General features: G+C 39.8%; 1 protein-coding gene across 1 annotated transcript in view; it reads left to right on the plus strand.

The window, feature by feature from the left end:
• LOC127066260 (homeobox protein SIX6) overlaps window positions 1–12,867 on the plus strand; it is a 45,569-nt gene extending 32,702 nt beyond the window's left edge. The window contains exons 2-3 of the mRNA XM_050999758.1: window positions 9,795–10,190; window positions 10,305–12,867. Of these exons, the coding sequence (XP_050855715.1) occupies window positions 9,795–10,190; window positions 10,305–10,662 (754 nt within the window). The 3' untranslated portion in view covers window positions 10,663–12,867. The remainder of the gene's footprint in view (window positions 1–9,794; window positions 10,191–10,304) is intronic.
• The last annotated feature ends 7,463 nt before the right edge of the window (window positions 12,868–20,330 follow it).

Raw genomic sequence — 20,330 nt, forward strand, 5'->3', positions numbered from 1 at the left:
TTCTTTTCCATTATTCTTCTTTTTTTGTTAATTACTCATAAACAAGCATTCTCGTGGGATCATTCTTGTTAAGAAGTACAAATTTCCAAGGAAAAATCGAGCAGCTAGTGTCGATTTCGTGTAAATCTCCGGTAACAAGATGCTCATTTGTGGGTCTCTCGTTAAGGAGAACACCCAGTACATTAAGGGATAGCCATAGCCGATGATGTAATGCAACACTGCAGTCCTGATCCTGATCCTTGAATGAGATGGTATCTCCGTCGTCCCGCACACGATACCTGCCCGCATTGCATATACACACATGTACATACATAACACGTTCCGTGTATTATTGTTAAGGAGATGGTATCATGTGACCTTGGTAAATTCTTTATAGTTCGTATCATCCTAGAACACCAGCATCCCTTCTTATTATCATTTTGATAAATTCGACGCTCGAAAGTATTCTCGTCGATTAATACTTATTAATATCTTTGCTGGTAATATCTTTTGCGACAGTAATGAATTTTTGTCTTTTTCTTTATCACTTTTATTTCATATTTTTGTTTTCTTTTTCTTTTCATCGTCAAGAAAATTCATCGAACGACCAACGATTTTAACATGAACGAGAAACAGGACAATGACAAAAAGCGCCCGGGAGCGATGAAAACGTTACCCCTATCGCGAGCAATGATATCCCCCCCTAGTGGGTCAGTGGTGCATGAAACAGTTAAGCATCGACAATGTAAGCCAATCAAGGGGTGGATATATAAGGGGTGTATCACAGAGCGAGGCGCGGTAATCACTTGAAATTACGTTAAATTTAAATTTTTTACTCTCTGCGCCTGGGGGCTCTCGTATCTTCGTCATTTGATAATGTTAGTCCTGGCAAACGTTATATAAAGTAAAGAAGATGTACCGTTATATTCTTCTCTTGAATTCTATTGATTTCAAAGATAAAAAAAAAAGATAGAAAAGAAAGAAAGAAAGAACATAATTAATTACTGTAATTATCAAACGAAAGCATGAAATGTTTAATCTGAAAGCGAGATTATCCGAGATAACCAACGTTGGAAATTATTAGCAAAGATATATTCTGATAGAAACTCACGTTAGATTCCCTTTAGAATGAGCTGGCCAAAACCCCTTGGGGCTTTCTGGAATAGTATAGAGCAACAAAATAATAACGCTGCTTTAAGGAGTAAGAGAGGAAGAAGAGGAGGAGGAGGAGGAAGAGGAGGAGGAGGAGGGTGATGGTGGTGGTAGTGGTGGTAGTAGTAGTAATAATAGTAATAGTAGTAGAATGATGTTGGTAAAGGAAGTTGAAGGGGTGTAAGGGGAATAAGAAGAGAGAGGAAGGAAGGAACGAAAGCGGTGATCGCGAGTGGAAAGTAGTGGGGAGTTAGGGTGCAGCCAACGAAACACACACTGCGACTAAAAGGCTTACGGGGTAATTTGCGACGGCTTAAGGCCGACCCAATCTGATCCATCTCGCGTATATACGTGAAATCTTATACCCAGCAGAGCCGTACGATCTTCTTCTTCTTCTTCTTCTTCTTCGTTCTTGTGAAGATAAAAAAAGAAAAAGTAGCGAAAGGAGAAAAGAAACTTTAAAGTCGCGAGAGATAGAGAGAGAGAGAGAGAGAAGGAAGATGAAGAAACGGGAGTCTTTGAAAAACGATACAAAGTTGCCTCAATGGAACCTTCTCCTTTCCTTTTTTCCTCTCTTTTTCCTTCCTTTGCATCCTTTTTTTTACAATCTTCTATATCTTTCTCTCTTTCTCACTCTATCTCTCTCCTGGTGTGTCTCTTTCTCTCTTCCCTTCTCGTTCGGCTTCCAACGTTCTACGTCCTGAACACGAGACCAGCGGACTTTACGGGCTGTCGCGCAGAATTTGGCCAGTAAATTTTTTCCCTGAATATGCTTAATTGAGCGTGCGTCGAATTGGAGGAGGTTACCACGAGACTATCCCCTTTTTGCTTCCTCGTGGGTCTCCTTCGTCAACTTTACTATTACTCCTTAAGGTCGTTTCGTATTAATCGACCAATCGAGTAGACGTATCTCCTTTCCATCTCGAAATTTTATCGAATCTTCTGTCTTTTCTCTCTCTCTCTCTCTCTCTCTCTCTCTCTCTCTTTTTTTCGTCTCACCTATGATATCAAATAAAATATCTATATATAAATATATATACATATTTATTATATATACATATATATATAATTTCTGAAGGAGAACTGTGAATGATCAAATTCATTCGTTTACGTAGCAAGTAAAAGAGAAAGACACAAAGAGGGCACGCAGACATATTTCAGGAGCGGAACTTAATTTACCCCGAAGTGTGCCACGAGACTCGAATCGATTCGAGGGCCCTCGAACCTCGAAGAGAGGCTCTAAGCGACGGCGCGTGCCTCAATCGGATGGCATTGAGGTTCCTCTCTTCTACTCTTCTCTCTCTCTCTCTCTCTCTCTCTCTCTCTCTCTCTCTCTCTCTCTTTCCTTCTTACAATAATTGAGAGACGTCCGTTATAACACGAACTCTTAAATTTGTCCACTTTCGTGGTGAAAACGTCCGCTCGAATTCTTCGAAACTCGATCGATCCGTAATAATATTTGTATTGGACAGTCAAAGATATGGGAAGAGTACGATTCGAAAGAAGTCGAATTTATTTTGTAAAAGGGAAGGACGTTACTCGAGTAGACTTGCGCAAATAAGATAAAGGAAAAAGAAAGAAAAAGGAAGAAAAGAAAAAAAAATAAAATAAAAAAGTGAAAAAAAAGGAGAAGGAAGATGAAGAAAATTCGAACGGCGAATTCTCTGTTCATTCTTTCTCCGATTCCATCTTCTACGTCAACTTCGCGTCACAAAAAGAACCCTACGCGAACGTTTAGGACACGTTAAGAGGCTCTTCACGATGTTTGCCAGCAAACACCCTTCGTTCTCGCGTTGCTTCGATAGCGCCCTTTGCTACTTCTCTCTTACTCTCTCTCTCTCTCTCCCTCTTTTTCTATCTTATACTACAGGCACAAGAAGCCTAAGCATTCGTGTCCCTTTTACTCGCGCACAAACGGAGTCTGATTACATATTAATTATTTACCGAGCGATTTCTTATGTATGTATATACGTATATATATATATGTACATGTATGTGTACACACACTTACGTACGTATATATATATGTATGTACCGCCCAGCTTCTACGGGGACGGGTCATTAAATTAAATGAAACGCTGAATCCTCATTGTAAGAAGGAGCCGTGAGAGTTCGTGCCTCGAAATGTTCATTGAAATTCGAGCTGCCCTACGTGCAGCAGCAGCAGCAGCAGCAGTACCACCAGCAGCAGCAGCAACAGCAGCAGCAGCAGCAGCTCACCTTCTTCTGTCTGTCTCTCTCTCTCTCTCTCTCTCTCTCTCTCTGTCTCTTCCTCTCAGTCTTTCTTCTCCTTCTTCCCTTCTTCCACACGCGAGAATGATTTTCCACTTACCTACCTACCTACCTACTACTACTATTACTACTATTACTACACTACTACTACTACTACTATTACTATTACTACTGCTACTACTACTACTATTACTACATCCGTGGTAACGTAGTAATCCCTTGGAATTTAGCTCTCTAACAAGCACGTATTTCCTTCGCCAGACGTTTCCCATCAGTTTACTCGTCTTTAACGTCGAACTATCGAACGTTCAAACAAACTCGCTAAAACCACGTTGTAGCTTATACGGTGGTCGAGTAATTACATCCAGGTAGGTAATTGAGTTTTCCAATCGTTAGTTCGCCGATTTGGTAAGTTTGTCGGTTACTACCAAATACGCGTTAGCGGCAAAGGATACGAAAGGATCGAGGGGGTAGGAGGGGGTGAGGAAGAGAGGACAGAGGTAGCGGCGACGATGGCGGTAGTGAAAAAAAAAAAATAATAATACTAGAAACGATTATCCTTTCTCTCATCACGCTTCGATGAGATCTACAAGTCTCGTCTTTACCTACACGATTATTTTCTCAACCTATGTTTCCATTTCGAAGATGTTCGCGGTGATCGATCGGCCGAGGATAATTGATTGTATTTTTTTTTTCTTTTTCTCTTTCTTTTTCTACTTCCTTTTTTCTCCATTTTCTTTTAAAATCTCTTCTAGTTTGAAAGTCTGAAACAACGGGATTAGGACTTCGCCTTTTTACTTCTCTCTCTCTCTCTCTCTTTCTCTCTTATACGTATATATATCTATATACATCAACCGTTGAAGGTCGGGACCAAGAAGGATTTAATTTTCGAAGATTTTTCCCACGGACTGGCCGGCACATACACATAGGTAGGGCCTTTTTCGAGTATCTGGGCAAACACACTCGAAACCGTCTATGCTGCTCTTGTAGGAAAAATGTTTGTCGTCCCTAGTCAATGACCATTGCCTTCCTCATGGACAAGAAAGAAAATGTCCTGTGACATGTTCTTGGTTCTTTATTCTTTCGTTCGTTCATTCGTTCCTTCCTTTCTTTCTTCTTGTCCACCTTTTCCCTTCCCTTTATCTTTTCTTACAAAATTCGATAAATAACATCACAAAATTATTTCTCATCTATCTACGAATGCACGAATCTACTCGGCTACAAATCGATCAACACGAACTAATCTGAAAATATTCGACGCACGATTAAATTCTAAACGATCGATATCTTGATTCTCTCGATGATGAACCTTCGAAGAAAAATATTATATATATAAAAAAAAAAAAAAAAAAAAAAGAAAATGAAAAAAGAATTGAAACAAAAAGATTTTTAACAAGAGAGACACGTGTGTCTGTGTACGTATACGTATGTATTGATGGGGGGAAGATATCCGTTTTCGGTTTAAAAATCTTGACAAACATATTGAAAGTTGTCGGAACAAGTGAAAGATACTCTTTCTCTCTCTTCCTTTCCCTCTCTCTCTCTCTCTCTCTTTCTTTCTGTCCCTCTTTAGCAAACATTTGCCTGAATTCTCAGGGCTCTTGTCGTTGCAAATGGCCGTCGTCCGAGGACGACGGAGGTGAATCGTCCGGTTAACTCGAACAAGCTTCTTATCTTCGAGCGTCTTTCCAGCCGGATACAAAATGTTGCGAATTCACGTACTGGTCGTTTACCGTGTTCACTACAACGTGTTAAAGTACTTACTTCTTTTCTTCTTCTTCTTCTTTTTTTTTATTTCTTCTCTCTCTCTCTCTCTTTCTCTCTCACTCTCTTCTTTTCTTACACGAACGAACTTCTTTGTAACGTGCCTACGCGCTTTATCCGTCCGATGCATCGTCGAAACGCACAATCGCGATAAAGTAGACCGCGTGCGAGCCACGATTCGTCTCGCTACTTCCGCTCGTTCGTTTCTTGCTAAAGTTAAAACGACGCGATCTTGAAAAGCTAACTAACCTTTCCCCGTTAAATAGGATACATAGAAAAACTATGATAGAGAAAATTTTAAGTTTGGTAAGGTTTCCAATGTAAGTAAGTGGAGATACTCAGCGAGTAGTATCCTTTGCTCATTTAACCGGTTTGACCTGGGAGAAATCTGGCATGGAGGATTTGAAGAGCGTCGGCTTTTCGTTTTGAGAGTGAGACAAAAGCTAAGGGAGAGAAATAGAGAGAGAAAGAGAGAAAGAGAGAAAGAGGAAGAAAAAGAGAAAGAGAGAGAAAGAGTAAAGACAGGGTTGTGAGGGCGAAGAAAGAACTGAGCATCGGGGGTCGACTCGAGCAAGTAGGCCCGTATCGTTTTAACGTCTCTATTAGCGGCTATTAAAAATGAGCTAGCGACGAAAAAAGCAGTGAAACGAGTGGGTCGGGGATGACGAGGAGAGAAAGAGAGAGAGAGAGAGAGAGAGAGAGAGAGAGAGAAAGAGAGAGTGAGTGGGTCCTGCCTAGGTTGAAAATCGCGGGGCCTCTGTTCACATGCCGTCTCCTCCTCGTACCGGTATCCAGTTACCTTTTGTCAGAGCCTTCGTCGTGGCTCAGATTCTCGAACGATATGTACCCCATTGTGTGTACCGGGTATTTAGCATGGCACGGGGTTGGTCCAAAAAATCGAGCGAGAGAGAGAAAAGAGAGAGGGAGAGAGAGTAGACCGTGGCTCGTACCACGCACAAAATCCACGGTATCCCCTGACACACGGGGTAGATTCTGTTAAAATGATATCCCCCGTCACTCTTCTTTGAGGTCCTTTCCAGACGGGATTCTTGATCGAGATATAACTATGAAATCGATCGTTTTCCCCCTTTTTTTCTTTCTCTTTCTTTTTTACTTTCTACTTTTTTCTTTTATACTACCTTTCTTCTTCGCTAGATCGATGAAAGATTATGGAACGAATGTGTTCGATCAAGAAATAAAAAAGAGAGGGGAAGATTGAAAAACATCGAGAAAAATCCTTGAAGAATAATATAACACTCGCGAGGAGAGATAGAGTTAATCGATCAATTCCTAGATATTTTCGAGTCGAACGAAATACTCGATTCGCGATAAGTTTAAGATAAAAAAAAAAAGGGATCGTCGTCGATTCGAGCGAGCATCATTCCGCGCGTAATTACAGCAGCCTCGGTCACGGCTCCGACCCTTTCTTTCTTTCTTTATCTTTCTCTCTTTCTCTCTCTTTCTCTCTCTCTCTCTCTCTCTCTCTCTCTCGCCGTCATCGTCGTTCGTGCATAATACTTTATAATATACGAGGGATTTCAAAAATGACTCGTCATGCGGCGTAAATACTTAACGGCAGGGCGCATCCTCATCGGTCTCTGTAGTCTCTCTCTCTTTCTCTCTCTATCTATCTATCTCTCCTCTTTCTTTCTCACTCTCTCATGACTGCACCTGATACTTTCCCCTCTCTTTCGCGGCTTGATGAATTTCTTTTTTAATCAGCCAAACCCGTGGACGGCAAAGGCAAAAGGATGGATCTCCGTCACCTGTGCTCCTCCTTTCTTTCCTTTTTCATATAAACTTTTTATAAGGTTTTGCGATTCGCAACGCGAATCTCGAAAGAGAGGAGGAACTTGTACTACACGCGCGTCCCAGAAAGTGAACCGAATGTGTCTTGGAGTTTTATATCAAACGAAGAGTGAAGAGTAAAAGGGAAGAAGGGAGTGGAGATATAAGAGTAAGAAAGGAAAGGAAAGAAAAGGGGAAAAAAAGTAGAGAAAAAAGGAGCAAAGAAGAAGAAGAAGAAGAAGTAAAAAAAAAACAAAGGAGAAAAAAATAAAAAAGGAAAAAAAAATAAAGAAGAAAAAAGAAGAAGGAGAAAGGAGAAAGGAGAAAGGAGAAAGAAGAAAGAGGAAGGGAAAAGAAGGGCGAGAATAAAAATCGCATGGAAATAATTCCGCGAGTATAGATCGTTAAAGGAGAGAGAGGAGAGAGAGAGAGAGAGAGAGAGAGAGAGAGAGAGTGCCTCTAAAGGCACTCTCTTTTTTAAAAGACGAAACGCTCGAAACGAAACGTTTCACGATCGATTCGCGACGATTCACGCGAGTTTCGAGAGTAATTAATCGTACGTCGACCTACCGCCCATCTCCATTGGTATTTCTAATGTATTATACGTACGCGTGTATGCGTGTACGTGTGTGTGTTAAAAAGAAAAAGAAAGAAAGAGAGAGAGATAGACAGGTAGAGAATAAACGAGAGACGAGAATAATGAGCGCGGTGATTCGGTATTAAAAGATCAGAGTAACGTAATACCTGGCCTCTTCCAGTCTGCTCTTTCTCGTTACACCACCATCCCCCATCCCCATACGTTTCTTTTTAATGTCTTTTTTTTTATTTATTTATTTATTTATTTTTTCTTTTCTTTCTCTCTTTTTTTTTCTTTGAACAAAAATCGACATCTAAAGCTCGTCGTGCCTCCGCACTTTCGGCCGGGCAACGCACGTCAAAGCCTCTTCGGTACTTGAATGGAGGCAAAGCGATCAGCTGAAACAAAACGTGAGGGTTTGCCTCGCGCGTATAATAAGTCGTGCCGCTCGTGCGGGTGTCTTATGAAAAGAGTAAGGAGCGAGACAAAGAGGAGCGGTTTCTGAGCATAATTAAAACGCGTCGACTGTCTTGTACTCGAAGAATAAGACGCGAGAAAAGGACAGAGAGAGAGAGAGAGAGAGAGAATACGTGTGCGGGTTCGATTACCGTGTCCAAACGTGTTCCAAACAGGTCCACGTGAGAGTTGTTCACCTCGAATTATATCCCACTATCTCGAGAACCTCTTTTTTCCTTATTCTTTCTATTACGTTCAAACAACGAAATTAGATTAGTTTTATGTAGCTAATTTATTTATGTATGTATGTATCTATTTACGTATATATACTTTCGAAAAGTATTACATCCTTTTACTCTGTTCGTATTTTTACCATCTTATTTCTTACAACGGAGAGAGAAAAGAGAGAGAGAGAGAATAAATTTCTGTGGATTCTGATAGATTTCTAACAAATTTCAATCGAATCGAATCGAATCGAATCGAATCGTAGAGAAGTGTTAAAATGAAAGACGAGGAGTCTTTCCGAAGAGGAAAGAATCGACTCCAAGATCGGTGGAGGTGTTACCGTGGTAACAGTACGAGGTTCAGACTCGATTAGCAACGAAAATACGGTAGGATCTTGGGAGGTCTGTCGGTTGAATCGATCTGGAGTTCGAGGGGCTTTTAAGGGGACCGCAAGGTCTCATTGTCTTTGAAGTAGCAAAGGATTCTCTTCATCGTAGACAATAGCTCAGACCATCGACCTTACGTCGTTTCTTACCTTCAAAACGTCAAAATCGTCTTGATATCTCGAAAGTACTTTTGTCTTTTATTTTGGTGGGCCAAAGGAAAAAGAAAAGAAAAGAGAAGAGAAGAAAAGAAAAGAAAAGAAAAGAAAAGAAAAGGAAAGGAAAGAAAAGAGAAGCGAAGAGAAGAAAAGCAAAGGAATTAAAAAAAATTACAATTTTACGATCGAGTAATAAAAATTAAGTTCGATTTTTATGTCCGCGTTAAATCCTCGTTAACTCTTGAAACATGACGCTATTATCGAATATATAACATTATCGCGGAGTTTATAACTTGTTGTATCAAATTTATGTCGGCGATTTAAATGCGCAAATAATCGTCGTGTGCGGTAAAAATTCTATACAACGGAAAAATAACACTTTCCTGTCGGCGAGTGTGAGGATTAAGATCTCTGATGTGGAAAGTTATTCGTCATTTCTGTCGTCCGGAAGATGCGTCGCGTGGGAAGTCTCGCCGAGTTTCTATATCTATTCCTAATCTCTTGAGTAATGAGGTGGATCCCTTTTCTCTGTCTCGTTCGTTCCCTCTTTCTCTCTTTCTCTCTAAAGTAGCGAACACGACTCAAGAATCATCGTTACTCTCCCGTGAATCCTTGCTCACCTGGGAAGGATGAACCCACTCATTAATTACGCGCGCGCTCCGGTGTGATGACTGGAAACAAAAGCGTTTTCACTAAGGTGCACATGCAGCTATATACGAACGAGGAACGTGAGGAACGATTAAAATTCCCCACGATGATCTTACACCTACGCACCTCCTCTATCTACGGCTGACCAGGTTCGAGAGTTCGTACTGCCGATGAACTTCGTTAACCTTTTCGTTCGACGTACGTTCGTCGAGTAACAGATCCACGATAACGTTGATCGATATAAAAGAAAGAAAAGACGAACCAGACTTAGATATCTACGTCGTTTCTTCGTACCCGTATTACAACGGACGAGTCGGTTTTTCTTTAAAAACGAAACGAGTTTCCATTCGATAGGATTAATCTCAGTGTCGCGTGAAGAAATGCGTATAAAACAATGCGAATGTATTTAAATTTTCGTATTTTTTGCTTTAGAATGCAGCAACAATCGGGCCCAGGAAACGGAAACGCTAGGCGTGCATTGAGTCCAGGACCAGGTGGTAGCGACTCCGAGGATTCTGATATTTCTCTTGGAGGAACATCGCCACCATCGCCGAGTTCCTCTCCTCCTCCTACTCATCAACCATCTCCTGTACCATTGGGTCCTCTCGGTCCACTTCCACCACCCTCCCTAAACTTCCGTTTTGATCCGACTCAGTCACAATTCCGATTTGGTCACGCGACGGCCTTCAAATTCCCGCCAGCTGGTTTCCGGTTTGGTCCGCATAGTCCACAGCATAATCATCCGAACATCGCAGGTGGAGGGATTTTTAGGTTGGCCGAAAGTAGCCCCTTTCAAGCCGTAGGACCTAGAGGTGACCTTGGCTCCAGGTAAAAATCAACACCCCTTTTCCCCGAGAAAACGAATTACATTACTTGTTAGCGCGATAGATGGAGGATCGATCGAGTGCTTTGCGAAACAATATTTTTATCCTACGTTTGCAGACTACCAGATCCACTTGGGCTACCACCGCCAAGGCTACACCCTCACGATGGATTGTTACATCATCCACACCCACAACATCCTTTACCCGAGGGAATATCTAGGATATCCGAGGGCTCCCGGCTATCCGATGGACTCTCAGAGGCTCACAGTCCGCCACTGATGGCGACGAATCTGTCGGTGACGGGTCCTTTGAGAGTGGCCGTGCCTAGTCCACACACGCCATCCTCCAGAGGTAGTCCATCCTCGAATCAGCAGACTCCTCAGGGGCAGGCTCAAGGTCAAGGCTTGATAAGGGTCGCTACTCCGCCGCCTAATCCAAAACCGCCGCAAATTCACAGGCCGTTTTCGCCGGCGTGATACGACAGGACGAGCGAGAACGAAGACATCATTTCGGAAAATGTGGAAGACGATCGTTCGTCGATATCGAGGTACGAGTCGAATATCGGCGAAGACATTCAGCAAAGACGTTTCGAGATCTTGTGAGGAACGATTCCTCGAAAGAATCAAAGTGAACTTCCGTACGAAAGAAATCTCTTTCGAGGATAGTGACGAGCCGATAGAGGGGGGTGGCACGAGAACGGGGGATGGTGAGGTGGGAGGGAGGGAATATTTGTGGATTAGGAAGAAACTTTGCCGCGCGAGAGATTTAAACAAGAACGAGAGTGAGAACGAACCGATTCTCTCGCGAGGTTCCGAGAGGTTTCCGAAGGAGTCTTACGATGAAAGGGAGAAAAAAGGCCGTTGTGCGGGTCGATTGATTCGCGATCGACGATTGACGATGTGAGTGATATAATTTTAGAACGAACAATTGGATCGTGTTGAATCGATCGCACAAAAGAGACGAGTGCAATATCTCGATTTCGGACGGGATGGGATGGGACGAAGGGTGGCGAGGAAGAGGTGAGACGAAGGAGAAGGTGGAAAAGGAGAGGAAAATATATGATTGATATATAATTAGATTATATATCATTGTGTGTACATAATTGAGAATAGATGATTTCGTCGAAAATTCTTACGAACGATCTCGTTTCACAATTAACGATTGTTTCCAATGAGAATAGGAAACTTTCTATGTTTGTGTAACATTTTCTTGGGTGAAAAGAGTTACGCGGCTTGTAAATAGCGTTTGAAAGAGATCGGTAGATCGATCGATCAAGTGTACGACATATATTATATATATATATATATATATACATATATGTGTGTATATATATATATGTACATATATATATATACCCACATATATATTTCAAATATTAGAACGTTCTTCTTTTTGCACGGCGTCATATTCCTCACGATGATACGAGCGACGTCACTCGATGGACATCAAACTTGCGATTTAATTTCGAAAAAATATGAAAAGGCAAAAAAAAAGGAAACATTAACTTTCGACTTTGTATGTTTTGCGATTAGCTCGTCCGATCGTCTCCGTTCACTTGACGCAACCCTAACGTTACTCTTTCCTTATTAAATACGACTATAGTTCGACGTATACCGAGAGTGACTATAGTCAACGGACAAAATTTTCATTGAATTAATTAATCGAGATATCCTCATTTACAATAGAGTTCAATCTAAAATATAGTAATTTTTCATTGAGTTAACATTTTAATAAGATGTCAATAATTTTTGTATCAACATTGCTGAGTTTTATATCAACGGATTTTATTATTAATTATTATATGCTTTTATATACTCGCGTATACTACCTGTTCACCGATTCAGCGATACCGTAATGGCGGCCACTTTCGTCGTAACGAAAGGGTTAATGCGGTGAAAAGATTTTTCAAAGAATATAACTCAAAACCGCATAATGCCATACGCCGTTACTCTGAAAAGGAGAAAGCAAAACGCTCGTGGAAAATTGAGACGTCGGACAAACTAATTTACGCTCCCTCGGCGATTACCCCGTTCACCCCTGCTCCCCCCCTCCCCATACCTTGTTAGACTAAGTAGAAACTAGCGACTTGTAAATTCATTAATTGACCCGGTCTTTGAAGGTACGCCACTTTGAAAGTAAAACTTCAACTTGTTCGTATTTTGCCAAGGATGAAAGTCCAATCGATCTTATTATGCGAAATACCACAAATGATAACGGCAATGATAATGACGATGATATTGATAATAAAAATGAAGATAGAAACCTGCGACCACGTTCGCTAGATCCAATCCTTTTCTCTTTGTAGATAGACTCAATAGTAAAATTCTTGTATAATCGGCCCTATAAATATGAACATAATACGGTCTACATGCTGTATAAGTATGTTACGTAAAGATTATTAACGCGAAATTATAAACAGATATAAATATATTAACAAAAATACAGCATTATTATCAAATATTATTATTATCATTATATATTATTATTATTATTATTATTATTATTATTATTATTATTATTATTATTATTATTATTATTCTATTCTTCATTATTACATTATTCTTTATTATTATTATTATTATTATTATTATTATTATTATTATTATTATTATTATTATTATTAATATTATATTCTTATTAAAATTATTATTATATATTATTATTTGCCCTTGTAAATACAATTCACGCGAAAATATATCAACAGATTATTATGACATTAATCACGAGTACTTTCTATGCCTATCATATCTTCTCGAATTCCGAGCCTCATCCAGACTGTTCTTGTTCCTCGTTCTTTCGATCCATGAAAAACAAAATAAACCCTTTAGCAAAATAATCTTTGATGGACGTCATTAATATGACCCAACGCATACTTACTCCCCTTAAACCCACGAAAGAAAAAAAAAATATATATATAAAAAAAAAAAAAAGAAAAAAGACAGAAAAATTTCACTTCGATTTCTATCGTTATTTCAAGTAAAACGCGTAATCGAAAAGATAATCGAATGAAAGAGATATAGAAAAGAGATAAAAGACGAAGAGATGGAGTTATCGTCACGATTGAAACGAGAGTAATAAAGAGAGCACAAGAGAGAGAGAGAGAGAGCAAAGGAGAGAGAAAAAGAGATAGAAAAGAGTGAACGTCGTTGCGCGATAACGTTGGCGTGGGCGGGTGTCGCTGACAAAATGGACCAATCGTGTGGCTTGCTCGCCTGTAACCGATCCCGTAGGTACACCAGGAACTAGGAACATCGACCAAGGCTCTCCCGAAAAGCCGATATGCCCAGAGCGCACGCCTAAGCGCGTTCTGGTCGTCGACTCCACCCTACACGATGCCTTCACATGAGCCACTGCTTCCTTTCTACTTTACTCCCTGACTGTATTTCTCTCTCTCTCTCTCTCTCTCTCTCTCTCTTCTCTCTTCTCTCTCTTTCTCCCTGTTTGTCTTACCCTCTCTTTCTTTCTCTTTCTCTGTCTCTATCTTTCCTATCCCCTCCCTATCACCCTTCTTTCTTTCCTTCTCTCTCTCTCTCTCTTTCTCTCTTGAACTCTCTCTCTCTCTCTCTGTTTCTCTCGCAGAAAGTGCTCAACAGCCGAGTGGATTCTTGGTTCGAAGATGGAGTCGAGTAGTACGAAGACATTTTCCTGTAAGAGTCTTTACTATTCTTTTTCTCAACATATTGCCATACTTCAAACACTTAATTCGTTTGTATGTAATAAACATACATTTCTATGTACAACGAACGTCGATACACATTCACTTTTATATATCTTTGCTATCTTCTTTTTTTTTTATTTTCGAGAATCTCTCTCTCTCTCTCTTTTTCTTTTTCTTTCTCTTTCTATCAGACATTTTTTCTTAACATATCGCTATATATCAAATTCTTTTATATCGCGTATACTATATTCCTCGCGTACTCAACTCGTACGTATGTAACATAGAGACAAACACGCACACATATATACGTGTAATACCGTGTGTCGTAACATAATTCATTTTTATATACTATCTAACTTTCATATTATTCTATTTCTCAAGCTAGTCTCTGACTATTGAAAAAGATATAAATGGAGATATGTTGAAAACGGACGAACGATTAACGACGATTACACCGGAAATAAGAATGCTAGTAGTTACATACTACTCCTACTGTATTATATATCGCTGTAACGCGGTATAAACATCAGATATAGTGTGATTTAGTAACAGACGCGAAAATGAACGGACCGTTACATAAGCACGAGCGTGCTGGCACGAACAATACTAGTTTCGACGCATACGCCTGCAGGAATTTTGTGGTCGAGAATGAAAGGATGGATGTCGCGATTATCGATAGGCATCGGGTACCGTGTACCGTTTTCAAGGTATTATGTTCTCTTTCTCTCTCTTTCTATCTCTATCTCCATCTTTTTTCAGCTACCTTCCCCTTCCTCCCCCATCATCCCTACCCCCACATCACCGTCGTTCGACGCCACGGTCACCGTCTTGCCGCTCGTGTTTTGACAGTTGCTGCTCTGACACCTCTGGCACATTCATTAGGAAGTGGTTCTCATTTTTTAATGTTCGTGTAAAATATGAAGAAATAAAAATTTGAATGAAACGAAAATGTCGCTGAAACGAATTGATATCAAAGTTTTATCTCGATGAGCAGACTCTTGTGATCGGATAAAATTTCGGCGATTAGGATTATCAATAAATCTTAGAATATTATTTCTGATCTCTGACAGATAAATTATATGTATATATATATATATTATTTTTAGAAGGTATAACTTATACGTAAACGATGAGAGGAAGAATAAAATAGAGCGATATAGGTAACCGAGGATAAAACTTACAATTAGTGAGTTAGGCGAGGACGTTAATAACGAGGGTCCCTCGATTGAGAGCTCCTGAGGGAACTACAGCTGTCCGGATTTAGATGTTTAGGATAATGCAGTGTGGCCGGGGCCTTACAACAAAATAATGTAGTCCATTCTGAATAGCGGAGAGTTGGAACGGGAAAGCGAGAAAGAGAAGAGAGATAGGCGTCGCAACGCACGAACCGAGAAACCGAGGTGGAAGGGGGAGGGTGATCTAGTGAGATAGATAGATAGATAGATAGATAGATAGAGATAGAGACAGATATAGAGACAGAGAGAAAGAGAGAGAGAGAGAGAGAGATAGAGAGAGATGGCTCGAAAAGAGAGTAGCGACGAAGTAACCATTTCTCTAGTGGTTATTTGTAGACAGATTCGACACTTCGACAATGCCGTGAAAATAATAATGGGGGCCCACGTAGGGGAGCCGCCACTATGGGAGGCCTTAGTGAGATTACGATGCCTACCAGGTATTTGTTGTAGGTCTTAGGTCGGCACTGGGGTGCCATGGAGAGGCGTGAAAGTGATTGTAAATCTTCCTAGGATCTTTTTAAAATCGCTACACGCCATTGTTGCGGTAAGAAGTTTTTGAGGATTTCCCTTCGCTCTCTTCGTTCCAACGGACTCACCCCTCGCGTTCCGACACCTAGCTCCTTCTTCCGGCCCAGTCGAAGGATCATGGGCTCTTGGATGCTCAAGGGTGCGAGAACAAGTCGAGGAAAAGGAAAAGGAAAAAAAAATTTGAATGAATGAATGAACGAACGAATGAATGAATCAAAGAATGAGTGAATGAATGAAGAAGAAGAAAGACAAAGTAGCTTGCAAAGAGGAAAACATTAAAGGTAAACGATGCATTTTTTGGAAGATAAAAATGAAAGATAAACGAGCAACTTGATTTATTAAGCTCGATCGACTTGTTATTATCGGTACGATTGATCCGATAGGTCATGGACCGTAAGGGAAATATAAATCATGATTATTGCTCTAGATATCTTGTATAATTGGTAACGAGTAAAATAAAACTCGATTGATGTATCTATATAATACATAATTATCACGTTGTATGATGTTGTAGGCATACGTATGCAAGTAGATATATCGAAACGAAATCATACGTAATAACGATCAATCGTTTTTCCAACGAAAATGGAATACCGTTGAAGTTTCCTGTTCGAGATCGATGCAATAAAACCGTCCCATGAATGACGGAATTTGAAAATCGATGTCTCCTCTTTCACCCCACCTTTCCCCCCCTAAATCTGAGTTCACACGGAGTTAATGAAAGGTTTGATATAACTTGTCATTCTTTGACATAATGCGACACCGGCGTCCATTTAATTCAAGTATATACCGTGCATGGAATTTCAATGGGGGTGTGTCGCAATACGTAACCCTAGGATCCCTTCGATTCACGGGGTCCGAACTAACTTCATGGGAAAAACAAAATGTTTTACTAGCTGCTCTTGGAAAACACTCTCTATGTCTCTCTCTCTCTCTCTCTCTCTCTTTGGTTTGTCATTTCACGTATTCGCAAACGTTTGTGCTACGAATCACGCACGAGTCGACAAATAAAGTATAAATGATTGTGTTAGAAATTTTCTATGATTTATTTTCTCGCGTGTTTTGTGATCCATAACAAAAAAAAAGAAGGGTAATAATAAATAAAAACGAAAAAAAAACCTCAACGAAAAATAGATACATGTATTTATAACATGTAAATTTATACGAACTACGAATAACAATGTCTTTTTTTTTCCCCTATAAAAATTGCATCAAACTATCCGAAATTTTCTTACAACTTTTCTACATAGGAAAACCCCATACACGTAGTACTTCATGCTATCCGAAGAGTCGGCACACACGGATATGTCAGGCGTCAATGCCCTTACGAGGTATTAAGCCGCTTAGTACCACAGGGTTTATATTGCGCTCGATGGAGAGTATATCCTAACTCCGTAGAACTTATACGGGAACCCATACTCCGCTTACCATGCATTATTTTACTCCCACCTTCTATCTATATGCATAGTACTATCATCTCTACATACTTCAAATTCGTTGATTTAAAACTGAAAAGAATTCATTACGAGATTACTTGGATGAAAAAAGAAAAAAAGAAAGAAATAATAATAACGATAAGAAATTAAATAATTAATAATAACATAGAAAATAAATATATACAAGAGATCGATAAAAAAAATCCTTCAACTTAATATCTCTTTCTTCTTTTTTATTAGCAAAGAAGACGTTGCGAAAGAAGAAAGTTTCCGAGTAGGTATTACGCAAAACTGTATCGGCTTTTCCGTGTTTTGATTTCGTAAGGGGTGCTAAAGGGGAGGTATACGATCGAATGAAAGAGAGAGAGAGAGAGAGAGAAAGAGAGAAACAGTAGGGAAAGAGAAAGACAGATACTTAGCCGAGGACTAACAGCGGACTACGGATTAAAGGGGGTGGAATGTTATTATTGCAAGGGGTACGTCTGCGCTCGTGAGTACTAAGTAGCCCGGTTAAGTATGTTGTTTAAGCCAACACTGTAAGTAAGCATCCCCAGAGAAATTGCCGTGACGGCATTGCAGTAAAGTCCAAACTCCACTAACGTAGAATACTTTAGCGTCAAACTGCCATAGCCAGATGGCTTTCTTAATGCCACACGTTTTCACAACGTCCTATGAGGAACATCGAAGTACTTCGTCATGATACCTAAGACGAGTTTGTTGCTTCGCTCTCTCTCTCTCTCTCTCTCTCTCTCTCTCTCTCTCTCTCTCTCTCTCTCTCTCTCTCTCTCTCTCTCGCTAGAAGAAAGTTTTCCCTAGATTCGTGACTACTTGTAGGAAATATTATAGTTGCCTTTCTAAAATACCAAATTGGACTTAATACGAATGATATTATATACAAATACACATATTATTAATACCATTTCAAAAAAGACAAGAGGTGGAATTAGCAACGAAACTGAAATCTAATTTCAGTCGAGTGGACGTATCATCGTGAAAATAAATTGAAAATACGGCGTTACTAGAACAGGAAGATTGCAGTCTCTCTCTCTCTCTCTCTCTCTCTCTCTCTCTCTCTCTCTCTCTCTCTCTCTCTCTCTCTCTGTTTCTCTCGAAAGACGGTGGAGCTTTGCGTTGGTAGGAAATGACAAATGCACTTCCCTGAACCGAGATTAAAACACGCTATTGCCGCTATTAGAGTCCGGGCTTGAGCCTTTACTCGCGATAGAACGTTAACAGACGTATAATTTCCTGAAAGCTTTGAATTGAACGACTCTCTCATTCTGCCGTCGCGAGTGAGACCAGTGTAACCGGCTTTCAAAGCTTTGAGGGTGAGGAAGCTCATTAACGAGAGCTTTCTGTTCCTTCGTCTCGACCGGTTACTTCGACTTTACCTTCTACCATCCAACAAGCAACCTCTTGCTATCCTTAACGCAGGAACCGAGTCCCTTTCTCATTCCGTTTCTTGAGTCTTCGTCTTCCATGGTGGCAAACCAAATTCCTTATTTACATAAATACGATGCCCTTAATAGCTGAGAATTGCGATGGAATTTACCTTACCCGTAGGAGGATGCAGACCTGTAAATTGCTTTTTGGATGTAGACAGGAAATTAAATAAAGATGGAATCGAGCTGCGGTGTCGTTCACCTACGAAGAGAGCTTCGAACTTACTCGAGCTCGATATCATCATCCTTTTTTATTTTCGTTTTCTTTTTACTTTTTTCTTTTTCAACGATATTGTTATTCAACGAATCCTTTTACGCGGCCGGTTATTTTCTTCTTGCTTTTTTTCATTTTCTTTTCTCCTTTTTTTTTATTTCTTTTTATTTTTTTATTTTTTATTTTTTTTTGTATTTTTATTTATTTATTTATTTTTTTTTTTTTATATAAACTTCATCGTCATATCTACTTATTCAACGTTACCAATGAACAACATATGTCACGATTGTTATTGCGCGGTTGCTTTTGATCATACTTTCTCAACTAACTAATTTGTAATACTAGTATACGGGTTGCATAGAAGGTAATAATTTCTCCTCGTTAGGTCAAATGAATTCGATTAATCGTCAGCAAACCAGAACTAACTCGACGTTCCTGCATTAATGCTTCGGGAATGAATCTCAACAAATCCACCATGTATAATTAACTCGTATTATCTTCAATCAACATCCCTAATTCTGCTCTAAGCACCAACCTTTTCAATTTTAACAAATAAATATATCTTTCGTGGTTGAACGCTAGGAAAGAAATGTTCGAGAAAGTTGGATAGAGAGAAAAAGAGAGATAGATAGAAAGCGAGAGGGGGAGAGAGAGAGAGAGAGAGAGAGAGAGAGAGATAGAGAGAAAGAGAGAGAGAGAAAGGAATGAGAGAACGCGCGTAAAACATGAACGAATTCGTGGGAAACGTTGGTAGTAGTTTGAGATCAGGATAAATCTTTCATAAAAAGCTCGGTAAGCGTAAGTAGAAAGTACATTAAATAATCAGGCTAAAGTTAAATACGGAACGTGAGATGTGGCTAATACAACCGCAAAATAAAGGGCGTGGTTTTAACGCGCAGCCGAGGATTGGCTGTTGAACTTGGCTACCCGGTCGATACTGGCCGACTATATCTGCACGAGCTGTGTATACTTGATACTTATCCGGTAGGACCGTATATCTGGTCTCTCGTCGTCGATGGAGAGCTATTTGCACGCTTACAAAATCGCCAGGACTTTGGAGTTCAAAAGTCAAAAAGAAAAGAAAATTATAAACTAAATTAGAAATCGATTCGATTGGTACTACGAACATTGAAATCTTTTACGTTTTACAATGCGAAATTTTTTAATATCGACTTACGAACAAATATATTCATTTTCTTTGTCAGATGTTAGATATCACAATCGGAGATTGTTACTACTTGACGCAAAAAAAAAAGAGAGAGAGAGAGAGGAAAGAAAGAAATCAACAAGAAGAAAAGACGACTACTCTAGTGATCAATCTCGAATGAGTAATTGGATATTAATAACTAGCAATTAATAAAACTGTATAGAAACGCTTTCGAGATGATATATATCGTATACTAATACAGCGATTAAATTGTGTTCTATACTTAAAAGGCATGAATTACTTTCGAAAATCTTTTTATCTCTCTCTCTCTCTCTCTCTCCATATATCTATCTATCTATCTATCTATCTATCTGCCAATCTATCTATCCACCTATCTCTTTCTACCTCTTCGAAAATAGATCGTTACATTTAGCTAGTATTACACCTCCATGTGCTCGAGCAATATACATACACCTAGGTATGC

This window comes from Vespula vulgaris, chromosome 9 (genome assembly GCF_905475345.1).
Source record: "Vespula vulgaris chromosome 9, iyVesVulg1.1, whole genome shotgun sequence".
NCBI classification, from domain to species: Eukaryota; Metazoa; Arthropoda; class Insecta; order Hymenoptera; family Vespidae; genus Vespula; species Vespula vulgaris.